General features: G+C 45.3%; 2 protein-coding genes across 3 annotated transcripts in view; both read left to right on the top strand.

Moving 5' to 3' along the window:
- Positions 1-18,607, top strand: part of LOC133496165 (toll-like receptor 5) — a 43,382-nt gene that overhangs the window by 5,527 nt on the left and 19,248 nt on the right. For both annotated transcript variants that reach the window (XM_061811370.1, XM_061811373.1), the window contains exons 2-3: positions 17,020-17,101; positions 17,414-17,464. In XM_061811370.1, coding sequence (XP_061667354.1) covers positions 17,020-17,101; positions 17,414-17,464 — 133 coding nt within the window. The remainder of the gene's footprint in view (positions 1-17,019; positions 17,102-17,413; positions 17,465-18,607) is intronic.
- thbd (thrombomodulin) lies at positions 886-3,399 on the top strand. Its single transcript, XM_061811374.1, has one exon. It carries the CDS (start codon positions 1,116-1,118, stop codon positions 2,784-2,786), a length of 1,671 nt encoding a protein of 556 aa, XP_061667358.1. The 5' UTR covers positions 886-1,115; the 3' UTR covers positions 2,787-3,399.

Raw genomic sequence — 18,607 nt, 5'->3', positions numbered from 1 at the left:
TAAAAATAAATTCCCTCTATTGGTGAACCTATAACCAGTACAATTCATTGGGGGAATACAATATTGTAAAAAGAGGACGCAAAAATAAACAACAGTGATCACTGAGCTGCACAAGGGCACACCCTTTCTTTCCATGTTTGTGGGGCAGTGTTCAGAATAGCATTTACATTCAAATTCATGTTAAAATTAAGTGAACACACGACTGCAACCATTTCAAGTACCGCTGATCAAGCCCCAAATAAAGTCAACTATTTTAGAAGGCTTCCCCGCCCATAAAGTTGGGGGGGGGGGATTACAAAGTATTAATGTCATATGGAGTAACAGCTCATGGATATAATTCTCCCAAGGACTCAGATAAATGGATGTCAGATATTGAAACAGTTTGGGTGGAATTGATTACGTAGTATTTTCCCCACTTAAAAATTATATATATAAATGAATTAAGTCATTGAATGGGTTGCAGAAAAAGGAGGACTTTTATTTTAATCCAGTGCTAACAAAAAGCTGCTGAAGCACCACCTGAGGTCTACGTGTGCATATGCCTGGTTTGAAATTTATCTTTGGTGATGCCAGCCTTTGAATGTACTTACTTCAAAGATGTACATCAGGTACACCTGATTAAAATTTGTTAAACTGACGTATTATTTTCTAACATTTTTGGGAAAAATAGGGAGAAATTATGTCATTTTACCACATTGTAAATAATCGTACGGTCGGTCATCACTGAATTTTGTAAACTCTGCCCCTCTGACAAAAGCCCACCCCGTCCCCTGAGTGAAATTGTTCTAGAACCGCCACTGCATACTGGACCGAGTCCACTTAGTGGGAGGGGCCAGTGTGACAAAGAGGCGTGGGTCGGCTTGCGCGACCCCGTTCGTGAAGCCAGAGTGGGCAATTTGCAGCAGTGCTCCTTTCTGATGGCGTCGTAAAAGAGAAAGTTTGCTTGGAGGACCAGTGAGCTCCGTACAAGGCTGCTTGAGAGCCACTTCCTTCCTCTGTTCGGCCGCCAGCATGCAGCCTGGAGATTATAAATGCGAGCCAAGCATTTTTAACAGCAAACACGCGTCTGGGCTGCAGGAACGCTCGAGCACTTGAAGGCAAACCCCTGTTGGAATATGAAGGATGCCACGGGGTTGCTCGTTGCGGTGCTGGCTGTCGTAGTTGGGAGCCTCGCTGAACCGAACCCGGACGCGGACCCGGACGGTGGCCACTGCATCGGGAGCCAGTGTTTCGCCGTCTTCCGCCACTCGGCTGATTTTGCAAGTGCGCAGAATCATTGCAAAGGGCGAAGTGGCGTTTTGACCACCGTGCGCTCGTATGTTGCACACGATGCACTCGCTACACTTTTGGGCAACTTTTCTGGTCGGTTCTGGATCGGTTTGCACCGCTTAACCGACTGCCCGAACGCAACATCTCGTCTTAGAGGCTACGAGTGGGCGACTAAAGACGCCGAGAGTGATTTTGACAACTGGACTCCGGATTTCGACGGCAGCTGCTCCTCTCCGCGCTGCGTCGCTTTGTCGGTTGAGGACGAGCTCCGTTGGGCGCAGGAGTCGTGCGACGCGCGGGTCGCCGGCTTCCTGTGCCAGTACCACTTAAAGTACGCGTGCCCAAGCATGAACCAAGTCTTGAGCCCGGAGGAAGCCGTGGTGTACAGCACCCCGTTGGGGTTCGGTGGCGAGGATCTGCGCTCCCTGCCGCCGGGGAGCATCGCCACGACGACGCGGAGCGCGCGCAAGTACGTGTGCTTCGAAAGGTGGCTGCCGGCTCCGTGGAGCTGCGAGATCCTCGAAGGAGGCTGCGAGCACAAATGCGCCGTGGATACCGACCACGACCCGTCGTGCTCCTGCCCGCCCGGCTCTTCTGTCAACCCCGTCAACCAAGTCACGTGCGAGGTGACTCCGGGCGACCCGTGCGCGTCTATGGGATGCGAGTACGCGTGTTTAGAGGGCGACGACGGCGTACACTCCTGCGCGTGCGACCAAGGCTTCAAAGTGGGCCCCGACGGGAGGTCCTGCGTGGACTTCAATGACTGCTCGGACAAGCGCCAGTGTCCCGGAGAGAACTTCCGCTGCGTCAACACAGTGGGCGGCTTCAAGTGCGAGTGCCGGCTCGGATTTAAGATGAAGGCTGGACTGTGCGTGGACCACAACGAGTGCGCGTCGGCGCCCTGCGAGCACATGTGCGACAACACGCCCGGCAGTTACAAGTGCTCCTGCTACGACGGCTACAGAGTGGACCCGGACGACCCCAACAAGTGTGAGCTGCATTGCGGCAAGAAGGAGTGCACGGCGGAATGCGACCCAAACGACAAGTTCCAGTGCTACTGTCCGGAAGGCTACATCGCCGAGGAGAGGGACCCCCACACCGCCTGCATGGACATTGATGAATGCGCCCACAGTTACTGCGACCATGGCTGCACGAACACTTACGGCAGCTACGTCTGCTCCTGCCAGAAAGGTTTCACGCTGGTCAACGAGGTGTTTTGCGAGAAAAACGAGGATGAAGAGGAAGAGGTCGAGGGATCTGGCGGGGATGTCACGACAACTCCGAACGGCCACACGGTGTCCACGACGCACGGGGTGGCCCCGACCCGCCAGCCGTCGGCGGTGACAGCGGGTGGCCTGGTGGCGATCATCGTGTGCTGCGTCCTCTTTGTTGTGCTTGTGGTCTTTTTGTCTCAGCACATCCTAAGCAGAAGGGGAAAGGTGGAGGGTGAGGTCACGTTCAAGGCCCCGGAGAGGGGAGAGAGGCCCGGCATGCACGGGATGCGGAGCGAAGCTTAATTAAAAAAAAAAAAAAAAATTGACATTTGAATGTAGAGGCAGCAGCTTGGCCAGGGATGAGAAAGAAAGTCAATTTTGGACCCCTTTTTTGATGGGGTAACACCCTGCCAAATTTAAATGAAAAAAAAAGGCATTTGAATTTACTTAATTCAAACATGTAAATCGGTTGCACACAATTAAATGTCTTTATATATATAGATATCGGAAAGAAGGACACCAAATGATGTAAAACCAGAGCCCACCATTCAGCTGGCCCACACCGTGGATGTGTCCATTGAATGGGCCAGAAGCACACACCCAAAAAAAAAAAAAAAAAAAGTATTTTACTTAAATTTTGATTGTGCGATTAAAATGTGTCTTGGAGAAACATTTCTCAGAGCTCACCTCCAGATGAAGCACTGACGGGAGCAAAATGCCACAGCCAGCAATACCCAACATAGAGGGGGCAGTATTAACCCACAAGACTTGCATCAAGAATATTTTTATTCTATGAACGTTGGCTTCATCTGCAGTGAATGCAATGTAACACAAAAATGAACAAAGGGACTGCTTTTTTTTTTTACTGAAAAACTAATAAATGGTTCACCCACTATGAAGGTTGCTAGTTTGTTTTCTTTCTCATGACTCCCTCAGGCTGATTGTGCCACCAATTTCAAATTATTGCCAGGAACATATTTTACTTTGAGGGGGGGGGGGGATCCACGGGGCACCAACAAACAAAAGCGTCACAATATCTAATTAATGATTATTACGTTTCACTTTGCAAATGTATTCACTTAGTTGGAATTGCGAGCTCTTTTAAATGAATTCAAAGCTTACAAGATGGCATGACTATTCTGTTTGATACAGTAAATACATTGGTGTGGCTAGACAGATGAACTAATATGCATTCTTTGTAGTCCTATAGGATCCCCAATAACTTCATTATTGACCCTATTAATGACCTAAATAAATATTTTGTTGGACCCTGAGGCATTTCCAGGCCAGCTGGTCAACATAGTCTCTCATGTCCTGTGTCAATACCAGGGGGACATGTCTGGAACATTTCATCAGGGGAGGCCTCTGGGGGATACCTCATCTGGCTACTCTCAATGAAAAAAGGAGGAGGAGCATAGACTGGACGCCAGTCACAGTATCGCTCAAGGAGCGCCAGAGAACCACCCCGCGGTGGAGGTTCATCCCGGTCCCCAATCATACCTCAGCTTCGAAGTGCTGCCATGTCCATCAAATTTGTTTGTTTGGGGCCTCCACAAAAAAGAACAAATTCAGACTGCAACGGACAATCAAAACCGCTGAACAGATTGTCGGCACCACTCTACCCACGATTGAGGACTTGCACGCTACGCGAACTCGGTCCAGAACAGGCAGGATCCTTTCGGATCCTCCACATCCTGGTGTTCGACACTACTCACAAAGAAGCCCAATGTTTATTATTTTTTGTACTGAGAAGGAGCTAAAAAAGAAATCAACAATAGCTGTTTGATGCTCATGAATTATTCAGTAAATTTCCTGGTATGGTTCGAACTGGAATTTAAACTTTCCTCTTTATCATGCTGTTTACGTTTTAGACATCATGAGACAGAGGTGATGCCTAACCAGTACAACAGTATTGTGAGCATTTGTTAGGTGGCGTCTTGGGCTTCTGATATTAAAACGTAAACACATTCGTGAAAAGGAATGTTGAAAGTCCAACTATAATCGAATCAAGAAATGTTTTGTTCAATTCTTGGATCAAAGCGCCAATTGTGAAGTTGGCCACTCAGTGGCTTGTTAAAGAACAGCAAGTCATGCAAAAGAGCACTGAAACATTTAACAGTTCCACATTTTGGAGAAGGTCAAACTGAGTTCATCTGGAAATGTTAAGGAGTATTTTAGGTTCAAGATGAAATATCACCCAAAAACAGAATATCCCCAACTTTTTGTCAGTTGTGTAGTTTGTATTAATTGAGGAAATTATACAACTAATTATTTGCATTCATTCATAGTCCAAGATTCGGACAGAAGAAAGAAGGTGAACAGATAAATGTTAACGTAGTAGATTTACACAATGTTGACACTTCTGTTTTTGGTTTTGTAACGAGCTGTACTGCAATTCAATTTTAAAATAATTAGTCCATTAAGGGGGGTAAAAAATTAAAAATATAAAGTTGGTTGCCTAGATGTGGAAAATGCTTTAAAATCTTGGTAAAGTAAAATTTCATTTTATTGGAGGGCTGAGTCTTTTTTTTTTTTTTTTTTTTTGGCTCTGTCGGATTGCAACGGTAGTGTAGGACTGAAATGTGGGGAAGCAAGTAAGGTAACGACGGAGTACAGGGACATTTCCACAAATTTTTTATTTACAAAAACAGGGAAATACATATTGTGTACCACGATTTAAAAAAAAAAAAAAAGGTATGCAACAGCAAGGCACAGGGACGAGCAACAAGTAGCTGGAGGGATCTCAATGGACCTTTCCGACTGGGATCTTAAGCTCCACCCCCTTAGCTACAATTGCCATGTCCCACAAGCTTCCAAAATGGCGACTGAACAGAACCAGTTTGAAGTCGATTCTCTATCACGTATTCCAGATAATATTGCGTTATGTTTTTTGCCAAATGTGTCACACTTGTCCAACAACTTGTCCTCTGTTCTACAGAGTGGTCTCAACTATTTCACGGAAGGATATGTACACGGAATTAAGATTTTGGATGGAGCAGGACGCAATGTCGGAGTTACAGCGAAATGTTGGCCATCGATGCAAAAAACTCACAACCTTCATATTGAAATCCAACAGGATGAAATCGTAAAATCGTACTGCGCATGTAAAGCAGGTTGAGTACTTTTTACTTGGAAAGATCAGGAGAAACATTGTAGTCTTTAGAAGTGAGTTAGGTTTAATTTTCTACAAGTGCATTTAAACAATCGTGATTAACTCAATCAGTACCGTAGTCACCAAATGAAAAAGTGTGACTTGGGTCATAAACAAACCCAGTGCTCTATCTTAACTGTCTGATGTGATACAAATAGGCAAATAGACATTTCTTTTGCATGATATTGTGCATTTACATATCACTAACCCGACTCTTCGGCATAAAACATTACACACTTCTTTCAGCAGGGCAGTGATACACTAACAAAGTGAAAGTTGTTCTCATGCAATGTATAAAGCACTGATAATAATTCAATCGAACTCAGAGAAGTTTGTTGACATTGTTCACATTTAGTTGTACGCACGGTCTTCCATAACCGTTAATCCATCGTAGACACTTTGTCAACTGTGTTTTAGGCTTTGAGAAATGAATCAACCAGGTCCCATGTAACCTAGAACTATATCTTTCATCAGAATTGCACGTTCCCCATGCACATCTGAGGACCATTTTCTTCATAATCTTAATTTTTCCAAGCGCATGCTACTGAAAAGCAGTATTGCTTGTGGGACAACATGGCGGCAGGGGAGTGTCAAGCCAGGGTTAAGACAATGCGGCTATCTGATTGGCTATTATTGTATGAGTGATTGAGAGGTCGGAAAGGTCCATTGGTTGACAGGGGCTGACGAGACCCCGTGGAGACGATAATTGACAATCAGATGAGGAAGGCGCCAGCAGGACACAAGTCCACATAACATGAAATAAATCAAATCAAAAGACAATGTCAAGTAGAAAAAGTCACAAACATGGATCATGTTGTGCGGGGCCATCTTCAGGTCTGTGGCCTTGCTGGGCTTTGAAAAAAAAAAAAAAAACAAGGGAAAAACAATCCTTAAAGTCATTCGTTTTAAGCAAAGAAAAGCAAATTTATTTGTATAGTGCATTTCATACAGAAGGTAACTCAATGTGCTTTACATGATTAAAGGCATTTGAAAACAAAGAGATAAAACATTTAAAATGGGATAAAACCAATAAAAATAAACAATATAAAAAAAAAGACAATTTAAACTGCATACAGTGAAAGCAATACGATCAAAAAGTGGATATATTCTAAAAAGCATGAGAAAAAAGAAGAGTTTTCAACCTGGATTTAAAAACATTCATATTTAGGGCTGACCTCACCTCTGTTAGCAACATATTCCATTTGTGTGGAGCAAAACAGCGAAATGCTGCTTCACCATGTTTGCTTTGGACTCTGCGCTCCACTATTTGACCTGAGTCAGTCGATCTCAGAGCTCTACTGGGTTTGTATTCCGTAAGCATTTATTTCATGTATTCAGGCCTTAAATCATTGAGTGATTTACAGACCAGTTACAGAATTTTAAAATCTATTCTAAAGCTGACTGGAACCCAGCGCAAGGACTTTAGGCTTGGAGTTATATGCTCTGACCGCTTTGTTTTGGTCAGAACGCAAGCTGCAGCATTCTGAACGAGCTGCAGCTGTTTAATACTCTTTTTGGGGAGTCCAGTCAGAAGACCATGGCAGTAGTCAAGTCTACTTGAGATAAAAGCATGGATGAGCTTTTGCTGGTCTGTCTGCTTGACATATACAAGACTTCACTCTAGATATGTTTTTCAGATGGTAGAGGCAGTTTTTGTGATTGATTTGGTATGTTTGTTGAAAGTCAGGTCGGAATCAATCAGAACCCCAAGGCTTGGGACTCGGTCTTTGGTTTTTAAAGATAGAGAGTCCAGGTGTCTACTAACAACAATTCTCTTCTTTCTTACCAAAAACAGGCAGGTGAAGAATACCATTCCTTAAAATCCAAAGCATGAGATTAAAACAGTTGCATCATGGTGGAAATAGACATTCTGTTAGTACCAAGTAGAAGTCCAAGTACGTGTAATACAAAACAAACAAACAAATGCTTATAAGTTTTAAGAAAGGGGCTTTCTGTCTAGGAATTTTTATTCTTTTCATGGCTATATGTTGTTGTCATTTTTGCTGGGTTTACTAGCAGGAATGGCCATCCATAGATTCTGTACTTACTGGTAAATGCAAGTAAAAAAAGTACGAACTAACTAAATATTTTCTTGCATTTAATTTTTTCTTTTTTAACCATACAGGCACAAATACTTTAGAGGAATCAATCGCTCATTCTCATTTGAGCAAGACAGACCGATTGCAAAAACATAGTCAATGTTCTATATTATTATTTTAGCCTTCTTCGCTACCACTGTAGACAGTAATACCGCTATGAAAGGAAACTGAACCCCGGCCGCAATTTACAATTTGACGGGTAAATTGATGCATGACGGAGGTGCTGGCTAGTTGATTGATTTGCATGGCTCAGATTATCGGCACAAACGTGCTCTTGTGATTCTCACAGTGATTGAGGCGTAGCGACGATGTTGGGTAGCACACCAGCCAGCGGTGTCACGAGGCTGATTTGAACTGACATAGCACTAAGGAAAAAAAAAAAAAAAAAAAAAAAAAATCACAACACATGTCAAAAACTAGATGCTTGATTGTCTGCCTTTAAACAATGGATTTGAATTTCTTTGCTAACAATGCAAATTGATTAAAATAATTCAAAATTAGGTAATTATACAGTGAAGAAAATAAGTATTTGAACACCCAGCTATATTGCAAGTTCTCCCACTTACAAATCATGGAGGGGTCTGAAATTTTCATCATAGGTGCATGTCCACTGTAAGAGAGATAATCTAAAAAGAAAAATCCTGAAATCAAAATGTATGATTTTTTTTAACGATTTATTTGTGTGATACAGCTGCAAATAAAGAACAGCAACCCCCAGGGCAAATGGGATGTCCACGCTGGCCGACTTCAATCCCGTCTAGTCGATCTGGCTTCTTGTTTAAAAGAGCGATCCAAATACTCTTGCATGACGTCGTACCTGTGGGAGAGAACCTGCTTTACTGGAGCATTGAACATTAGCAGTATAGCTTGATTTAAGAGATAAAGAGCAAGTGAAAAATTGTTGATCACTTAGGTCTTCGAACCTCATTCATCTATATCGTCTCTGACAATCATTTGTCCCTTCCAGCCTCTGAAGTTGCCTGCCAGAGAGTATGTGGACTTAAAAAATATCGTAGTAGTAATAATAATGCATTCAATTAATTGATTTTTACAATGAGGAACAGAACATACGAGGACCATACGTTTGTCTTCCTTGATATTCACCAGAGTCACCGAAATTGCGTTAACGGTGAAGTGTCATCCCTATAAACATTCTAAAATAGATATTGCAATGAAAAATACATAACATTATTCACTTTAGTGTCTATACGAAAAAATAAACATGAGCGCAGAGCGCGTCATCCTTGCGCAAAGTTGCAGAAGTGTCATTCTACAACATCCAAGTGGTCACCATACTGGCTACATCCTCTGTCCATGATGTCACCCGGACATTCGCCAATGAAAACACGCGGTGGGCCTAACTATGGGAGACGAACACGCCCCTTCTGACACAAGCTCTTTTTGAAGAAGAGAACATCTCACAACCGAGTGAAGAGACGGGGGCAATATTACCGTATTGTTTCGGGCAATATTCAGATGATATGCGATCACGGGCAAACCGCCTCCCCGTCCAATCCACTTCCGCGGCGGAGATGAGCCATCGCAGCTCATCGCAGCCGGCCAGTGTGACTCATTTTCGTGCCGAAGTGACTTATCACGGAGCCGAGCCGGGCTGCTTTAGAGCGTTGTTCATAGCCGCCACTGTACGCGATTAAAAACACTGTCGAGCTGGGGGCTTTACGGCGTTGTCGTCGCACGCGGCTGTGTGCGGCATTGTGGCAGCGTTCTTCAGAGCCACCACTGTCTGCGAGCCCAACGTGCAGCCTTCGCCAAAGCCGTGACCGGCGGACGCGGCGCCTTGGCAAGTGTGGCTCATTTTCGGCACTGATGTGGCTTATCACGGATCCGAGCCAGGCTGCTTTAGGGCATAGTTCAAAGCTGCCGCCGTCCACGATGAACAACACCATCGAGCCGGGGCCCTTTATGGCGTTGTCAGCGCACGCGGCTGAGTGCGGCATTGTCGGCAAAGTTCTTCCTTTGCTGGCGAGGCACGCAGCAGCCTTTGCCGGTGAGGTCGATGCCATCAGACACATCAACACATTAGCACGGCAGTCATGCGTACGCGGATCTTTTGTTATGTTATGAGAGACCGATTACATTGGTTCGCCCCAAAGTATTATTATTTTTTTAGTAGCTGTATACACACTTGCCTGTCATTTGGAACACACAAAGCTCTCGTCCTATGCACCCGTGCAATTTATTTTTTCACACCGAACCGGGTGTCTTGCAAACTTATGAAGGGTAATTCCATTCTCCCGAGTGTTCAAGCAATGTCCAGCAATGCAGCGAGCCGGAATTTTGGCTAACACGAAGGAACAACGAGCTACCTTCCCGGAGGTAAAACTAATAGCAACAAACGAGGCTACTTGAGGGCGGTCCTGCTTCTTCTCGAAAACAAATCCCCCAATAGGATTTTCATGGCAGGAGTTACAAAAAGCTCTATGTCAAAATTATGTTTTGTGGTGGAGGAAAAAAAAAAAAAAAAAAAAAAAAAAATCGCATGGATCCACATCAGCTGCCGTTTTTCATTAATATACTAAAAATCATGCATTTCATGACAGTGGCCCTTAAAGATGATATAAGTGGCCCTAAGAACGATTTTCTATGGGCTGAGATGTCACTCCGCAAGAACAGTGAAGAAAACAAGTATTTGAACACCCTGCTATTTTTGCAAGTTCTCCCACTTAGAAATCGTGGAGGGGTCTGAAATTTTCATCGAAGGTGCATGTCCACTGTGAGAGTGATAACCTAAATCGAAAAATCTGGAAATCACAATGTATGACTTTCTAATGAATTATTTGTGTGATACACCTGCAAATGACTATTCAAACATCTGAGAAAACCAATGTTAATATTTGGTACAGTAGCCTCTGTTTGCAATTACAGAGATCAAACGTTTCCTGTAGTTGTTCACCAGATTTGCACACTCTGCAGGAGGGATTTTGGCCCACTCCTCCACACAGATCTTCTCTAGATTAGACAAGTTTCTGGGCTGTCGCTGAGAAACACGGAGTTTCAGCTCCCTCCAAAAATTTTCTATTGGGTTCAGGTCAGGAGACTGGCCAGGCCACGCCAGAACCGTGATGTGCTTCTTACGGAGCCACTCCTTGGTTTTCCTGGCTGTGTGCTTCGGGTCATTGTCATGTTGAAAGACCCAGCCACGACTCATCTTCAATGCTCTGACTGAGGGAAAGAGGTTGTTCCCCAAAATTTCACAATACATGGCCGCGGTCATCCTTTCCTTAATACATTGCAGTTGTCCTGTCCCATGTGCAGAAAAAACACCCCCAAAGCATGATGCTACCACCCCTATACTTCAGAGCAGGGATGGTGTTCTTGGGATAGAACTCATCATTCAGTCTTCCTCCAAACACGGTTGCCATGCATGATTTCAAACCATGACGTCTTAGTGTATTACCAAGAGTCACCTTGGTAACGGTGGTCCCAGCTCTTTTCAGGTCATTGACCAAGTCCTGTCGTGTAGTCCTGGGCTGATTCCTCATCTTTCTAATGATCATTGAGACCCCACAAGGTGATATCTTGCATGGGGCTTTACTCCGATTGAGATTGACCGTCATGTTTGGCTTCTTCCATTTCCTAATGATTGCTCCAACAGTGGACCGTGTTTCACCCAGCTGCTTGGCAATTTCTCCATAGCCCTTTCCAGCCATGTGGAGTTGTACAATTTTGTCTCTGGTGTCTTTGAACAATTATTTGATCTTGGCCATGTTATAAGTTGGAGTCTTACTGATTGTATGGGGTGGACAGGTGTCGTAATGCAGCTAACGACCTCACACAGGTGCATCTGATTCAAGATGATACATGGAGTGGAGGTGGGCTTTTCAAGACCAGAATGACCAGAATAACCAGAATGCTAGGGCGGACGGAAATGCACGACTCGGTAGACAGGAAGGCAGTTAAAGGAATATCTTTATTTGTTCCAATATCGAATGCCAGAGTCAGTCAGGGCGAGCAGTAGTATCAGAAGCGTCAAGCTTACGGGGTTGGTCGGACGACTAATGGCGATGGATGAGTTGGTCGAAGACAGCTTACATGGAACGTGGGATGAACCCTCATCGATTTGGGTAGTTTCAAATAAACAGCGACAGGGTTAATGATCTTAGTGATAGGAAAGGGATCCACGAACCTGCGACCTAGCTTGCTTGACTCCGTCCGCAGCAGAAGATCCTTAGTGGACAACCATACGAGTTGTCTCACCTTGAACGCCGGTGCCCTTCTTCTCTTGAGGTCCCCTGCGGATTTGTAGGAGCTGTCCATTCGTATTAGTGTCTTTCGGGCTATTTCCCAGGTCCGCTTGCAGTGTCTCACCACTGCCAATGTGGATGGCAACGTGGAGTCAGTGGCCACAGAGAGGGAGGGTAACCATGAACAATGTGGAATTGAGCCATACCTGTAGAGGTGGAAGGCAGAGAGTTGTGGGCATACTCCACCCAACCGCGGTGCTGGCTCCAAGTGCTGTGATCATGCAATGCCAGACAGCGTAGACCGGTCTCCAGGTCCTGATTTATTCTTTCTGTTTGGCCATTGGACTCTGGGTGATGGCCTGAAGTGAGGCTTACTTTTGCCCCGATGAGGGTGCAGAACTCCTTCCAGAATCGAGATGCGAATTGTGGTCGTCTGTCCAATGCTGCATCCACTGGCAGGCCATGACAGCGGACGACTTTGTCTAGTAGTAGCTCGGCCGTCTGCTTAGCGGACAGAATCTTAGGAGCTGGGACAAAATGGACCAAAAACCGATCGATGACTGAGAGTACTACTGTGTTTCGCTGGGAGCAGGATAAATTTTTAAAGAAGTTTCGGGAAATGTGTGACCAGGGACGAGAGGGAATTGGTAGTGGCTGTAGCTCACCCAGAGGTCTTCTTGGCCATACAGATCGAGCACGCGTTGACATACTCCCTTACGTTCTTCCCCAGTTTTGGCCACCAAAACAGTTGTTCCACTACTGAGTGGGTCTTCACCATGCCAGTGTGGAAGACGGTCTTGTTTGTTTGGGCCCAATCAATGACCTCTCCTCGTAGCGAAGGATCCACGAACAGACGGCCGGGAGGACATTTGGCTGGGCCTGGAGAGTTCCTGAAAAGCCTCCTTTACCCGTGTCTCAACCTCCCACGTGAACCCAGAAGTATTGGAACACTCACGGACTCCGTTCGCTCCCCTTCATGGATCCGAGATAGTGTGTCTGGTTTGCCATTCTTTGAGCCTGGACGAAAGGACAGAGTGAACCAAAAGCGAGTGAAAAAGAGTGTCCACGTGGCCTGACAAGCATTCAGTCTCTTGGCGGTCCTCAGGTACTCCAGGTTCTTATTGTCCGTAAGAACCAGAAATGGCATTTGTGATCCCTCCAGCCAGTGTCTCCATTCCCCCAGTGCCGTTTTGACTGCCAGTAATTTGCGATCGCCCACATCATAATTCCGCTCTGCCAGAGTCAGTCTTTTAGACAAGAAGGCGCACGGGTGAATTCTTCCATCTTTTGCACATCTCTGGGAGAGTACTGCTCCCATTCCTGAGTTCTCCACCACAAACTGCCTCTCTGGATCCGGCATGATGAAGATAGGAGCTGTGGTGAATCTCGACCTAAGTTTATCGAAGGCTTCCTGGCAGGTCCCATCCCACTCGAATGAGTTGCAGGCTGAAGTGAGGGCGTGCAAGGGGGCAGCAATGGAACTGAAGTTCCTGATGAACTTGCGGTAGAAGTTGGCGAATCCGATGAACCTCTGCACCTCCCTGCGATTGGTGGGAGTGGGCCATGGGAGAAGAGAGTTGACCTTACTGGGATCCATGCAAATCTGTCCCTCAGCCACAATGGATCCCAGGAATGTGACGGAAGGTCGGTGGAACTTGCACTTCTCCATCTTGACATATAGATTATGTGAAAGCAATTGCTGCAGCACTTCCCTGACGTGCTCGATGTGGGAAGCTTCATCCGGGGAAAAGATCAGAATGTCGACGAGGTAAACGAACACCTTTTTGTTCAGTCTCTCCTGTAGCACATCATTAATAAAATTCTGAAACACCGCTGGCACGTTTGTCAAGCCAAACGGCATCACCAGGTACTCACTGTGGCCTGTTGGTGTATTAAAGGGCGTCTTCCACTCGTCCCCTTGTCTGATGCGTACCAGATTGTACGCATTTCGTAAATCCAACTTGGTGAAGATCCGGGACCAGTGAATCAGTTTGAATGGGGTAGCAATTAGGGGAAGAGGGTACCTGTTCTTGATGGTGATGTCATTAAGTCCCCTGTAATCAATACAGGCCATAACGAGGTGTCCTTCTTCTTGACAAAGAAGAATCCTGCTCCAGCCAGTGATGATGATGGTCGGATGAGTCCTGCTGAGAGAGACTCCTCCACGTACTCCTTCATGGCTTGGTGTTCTGGTCCTGTTCATGAAAAGGGCCTCCCTCGTTGGGGGGAGGTGCCGGGCAACATCTCGATAGCACAATCGTACGGGCGGTGCGGCGGAAGGGATTTGGCCTTACCCTCTGAGAAAACGTCCTTGAGGACCTGATAACAGGACGGCACTGCTGGTAACTCTGGTACGGACTTCGATTCCTGCAAATTGACGGGTGCGATCTATAAACTCCTCTCTTCTAGAGTCCCAAAACACACATTACTACATTATTTGGCCCATGCCCTGATTTGACCGGTGGTCCAGTCAATGTGTGGGTTGTGTCTGTTAAGCCAGGGACTGCCCAAGATTATGTCGGTGCTCCGCGAGTTGAATACATGGAAACTTATTTTCTCGGTGTGAGCGACCAGAAATGTCATCCTCAGAGATTGAGTACGGTAAATTACTCGGCAAAGGAATTTACCATTGGCTGCGGAACCGCTGCATCTGAAAAGTCACAGCGCCCAAGGCCTCAACTACCCATGGATTAATCAGGTTCACGTCCGATCCCGAGTCAATAAAGGCTGTGGCGGAATAAGTGCAGCCCCCCGTGCTCAAGGTGACTCGAAGCAGTGCTTGACTCGATCCCGCCGCCGTGTGATTCACGCTCACCGGAGTCGTGATCTTGAGGGCGGAGCGCTTGTGCCTGATCGGACAGTGGGCTACTAGGTGACCCAGGCGTCCACAGTAGAAGCATCGTCCCTCTCACCGACGTCGCAGTCGTTCCTCTGCCGGACCCTCGAGTCCCTCAACCTGCATCAGCTCTGTCGCGGATGTGGGCGTCGGCAGTAGGGAAACCGGCGGGGCAGATGCACCCTGCTCTCCTTCGAGTAGCGCGTCCACTTGTCCCTGGATCGCTAGGCTCTGGTCGATCTTGAGAGCTAGGGCGATTAGTGAATCCAGGGAGGTAGGCAGGTCCATGGCAATGAAGTGGCTGCGGATTTGCGGTGAGAGCCCTTGGAAGAAGGCGTCGAGAAGCGCATCCTCATTACATCAACTTTCAGCTGTTCTGATGCAAAACTCGATGGCGTAATTGGCCACGCGACGCTGTCCGCGTCGTAACATGATCAACGTCGAGGCATACTGGAATACCTGCATCATCGCGCATACAAAGGACGTCCAGGAGTGGCATGTTCCGGAGTTGCGACTCCACTCTGCCATGGCCCACACCTCTGCTCTTCCCGTCATGTGGCATTCGACAAAGGCAATTCGTGCGCGGTCTGCCGTGAAGCCGGAGCCCCGTAGCTCAAAGTGAAGATCTCACTGGGCGAGAAAGGGTTTGATGTTCCCTGAGTCGCTGGAAAAGTGTTCGGGCCGGGAGAGAGGTGTGGCTTCGAACTGCTGAAACTCCACGACTGGTGGGGTAGTCGGAGCGGCCTGGACTGAGGTAGGAACCGTGGGGGCTGCCATCGGCTTGGCGTTAGCGGTGCTAGCCTGGGAAGCTAGCCATGGCTCTAATCGGGCACAGATCTCGTGAAGCCTCTGGTTAGTCACCTGAAGAGCAGTCTCCTACTCGGCCAGGCGTCTGCCTTGGATCTGCAATGAGCAGCGGATTGCTTCTGAGTCGGCTGGGTCCATGTGTCGTGGCCAGATCGTTCTGTCATAACCAGAATGCTACGGTGGACCCAAATGCACGACTCGGTAGAGAGGAAGGCAGTTAAATGAAGATCTTTATTCGTTCCAATGTCATATGCCGGAGAGTCAGTCAGGGTGAGCAGTAGCATCAGGAGCGTCAGGCTTACGGGGTTGGTCGGAGGACAGGCGAAGGTCGGTACACAGGGGTTCAGGATCAGGAATGCGGAAGTGCCAGAACGAGGCATGGAAGGCAACGATCTGGCAAAACCAGACCGTCCGCTGGGTCCTATATATACACTAGGGTTCATTATAGCTAATAAGACGTAGGTGTGCAGGGGACCTGCACAGCCAGGGCTGGACCGGTAGGACCATGACGAAGGCGGACTAACAGATGTTTGAGGGTCAGAATTATAGCTGATAGACAGGAGTTCAAATACTTATTTGCAGCTGTATCACACAAATCATTAAAAAAAAATCATACATTGTGAATTCTGGATTTTTCTTTTTAGATTCTCTCTCTCACAGTGGACATGCCCCTACAATGAAAATTTCAGACCCCTCGATGATTTCTATGTGGGAAAAGTTGCAATATAGCACATTGTTCAAATACTTATTTTCTTCACTGTAAGAGCTGGAAAATAAAAAATATATATATGTATAAAGTTGACTTTACCTCACTCTATTTACATTGTCTTCATCAGTGGCAGTTTAATGCAGTAATGAGTATTAGTAATAATCCCATTTTGATAAAATAAGAGAAGCAATGTCCAGGTATTTGTTTTAAAATATAGGGAGTAAAGCAAAAAAAGTCATCAGGGGGTGGTTGGGTGGGGAGTATTTAAGAAAAATACAGATAACGGAAAATCTGACATGCAATAATCCCCTCCGCGCAGAATAAGTTAAAAAAAAAAACAACCAACCGAGAATTTTCAGGTCTCCCAGCAGCATGTAAGAAAATGTTTTCTGTCATGAATACATTGTTGAATATTTTTGGGCAATAATTAGAAAGGGTATGTTTAAAACAAAGTGTTATGCTTCATGGAAGCAACACCTCTCCCACAGTGAAGCTTGGTGGCAGCAAAGCCACACGTTGGCCTCGTTTGGCTGCGGCTCTTTTTCTATGCACTGTGCTCCATGTTCCCAGGCTGTAAAAGCCATTTGGAAAGCCTACAAAAGCATTAGGTAAGAATCTTTTCTATTCTTTCGTTTTTGGTGGGTTGTTTTATGTCTAAATGCTTTTATACGTGCAACTGTGCGGAGACGTTGGGCACAAGAATGAAAAAGAAAAATCTCTCTTCTCCAGGTTCTTGTCAGCACACGTTGAGCAGCACTGGAGTGTCTTTGGAGGCTTGCTGTGGTGATCCAAAACAAGAAGGTCTCCTAAGGTACATTTGCATCATAGTTTTTGTCACAGTCTTCTTTGTTCTTGGATTTTGGTAGCTTCAGTTTTTGCAATGTTCAGCTCTTGTTGTAAGATTTTTTTAATTTTTTTTTTTTTAACTTTCTCCTTGGACTGCTCAGATAGCTGCAGGAAGGCACACTCGATTCAGATTGCTTGTCATCATTTCCTCCAGAAAAGTCTGGCTCACACTGAGCCCTCTATCGGAATATTCTCTCTAATTCTGTAATGATTACACATGTCTCCAAAGTAGTTTACCTTCAGTGATCTTTTTGCTTTGTTTTTGTGTCTTCCTCAGTTTCTGCTTCCAGTGTGTTGTGTCAGTGTGCCTGCTGCCTGCTACTTCCTGGTCAGTCTGGCATCTGTCTTTTCCAGTTTCAGTTCATTTGAAAAAAAAAAAAAAAAGTTTATCCCATTCAAATGAACTGCTAAAGGTTTTCCTGGGGTCAGCTTTTTTTTTTTTAAAGCACAAAACAGTTGCAACTTTATGGAGGACAGTTGTGACTGAATTGAGGTTGAAACATGAGCTAAAGGTGGGGGGGGGGGGCAACACCTAATATTCTATCTCCAGGAGCTCATGACCATTGTAAAGATGATAACTGTGCAGAATTGACACTTATCACACGTTTATGTACACTAGAAAAACACAAATAAACTATTAAATGCATTTTGATTTGAATACATTTAAAGTGGGACTCTGGTGATGATAAAAGTACTGATTTCAAATCCTTTACTTAAGTATAATTTAAAACAAAAATACAGACTGGTATGTTCCAAAATGCAAATGTTATATTAGACATATATCCATTAATTTCTTGAGCTGCTTATCCTCACAAGGGTTATGGGAGTGTTGGAGCCAATCCCAGCTGACATTGGGCTGGAGGCGGTGTACACCCTGAACTGGTTCCCCTGGCCCTGCAGGGAAATTTGGGGATTTGAACATAAATTAAGAAAACTGGAAGACTGAAGAGTACAATAAGGCAAAATAAATAAATAATAATAAACATTTATTTACATTGCTCAAGTACATGTTGATGTATGAATTTATGATTTCTTTGCTTTTTTTTTTTGTTCCGGCCTCCAATTTGAGCCATGAGCATCTCCGCCTGCACCCGATGCCTGTGCCAAATGAATGATATCTTCCGCTTTCAGCACTCTCATTTGGGTAAAGAATCAACTAAAATCATTGCCTGCTTATTTTAATTTTTCACTTTTATCAACTTCAATGGCTAATCCCAAATGCATGCTCCAAGAAAATAGTAAATGCGATATTTTTCTGTTTTTATCGTCCATTTCTCTATTTGAACTTCATTCTGTGTTGTGACATCGTTTCTTATATTGGTGCGTCACTCAATACAGTTAACATTAACATCCGTAAACTAATCATTTTAGGGATATTTCCCAATTAATACGGAAGCGTATTACTGCACACCAAAAAAAAAAAAAAAAGGTTGCATTTCACATAATTACGCTTCCGTAAATTAATATAAGG

Source organism: Syngnathoides biaculeatus, chromosome 23 (assembly GCF_019802595.1).
Source record: "Syngnathoides biaculeatus isolate LvHL_M chromosome 23, ASM1980259v1, whole genome shotgun sequence".
NCBI classification, from domain to species: Eukaryota; Metazoa; Chordata; class Actinopteri; order Syngnathiformes; family Syngnathidae; genus Syngnathoides; species Syngnathoides biaculeatus.
This window is presented reverse-complemented; position numbering and strand designations above follow the sequence as displayed.

Coding starts and splice junctions, on each gene's coding strand:
- thbd (XM_061811374.1), top strand. CDS start 1,116: ATGAAGGATGCCACGGGGTTGCTCGTTGCGGTGCTGGCTGTCGTAGTT.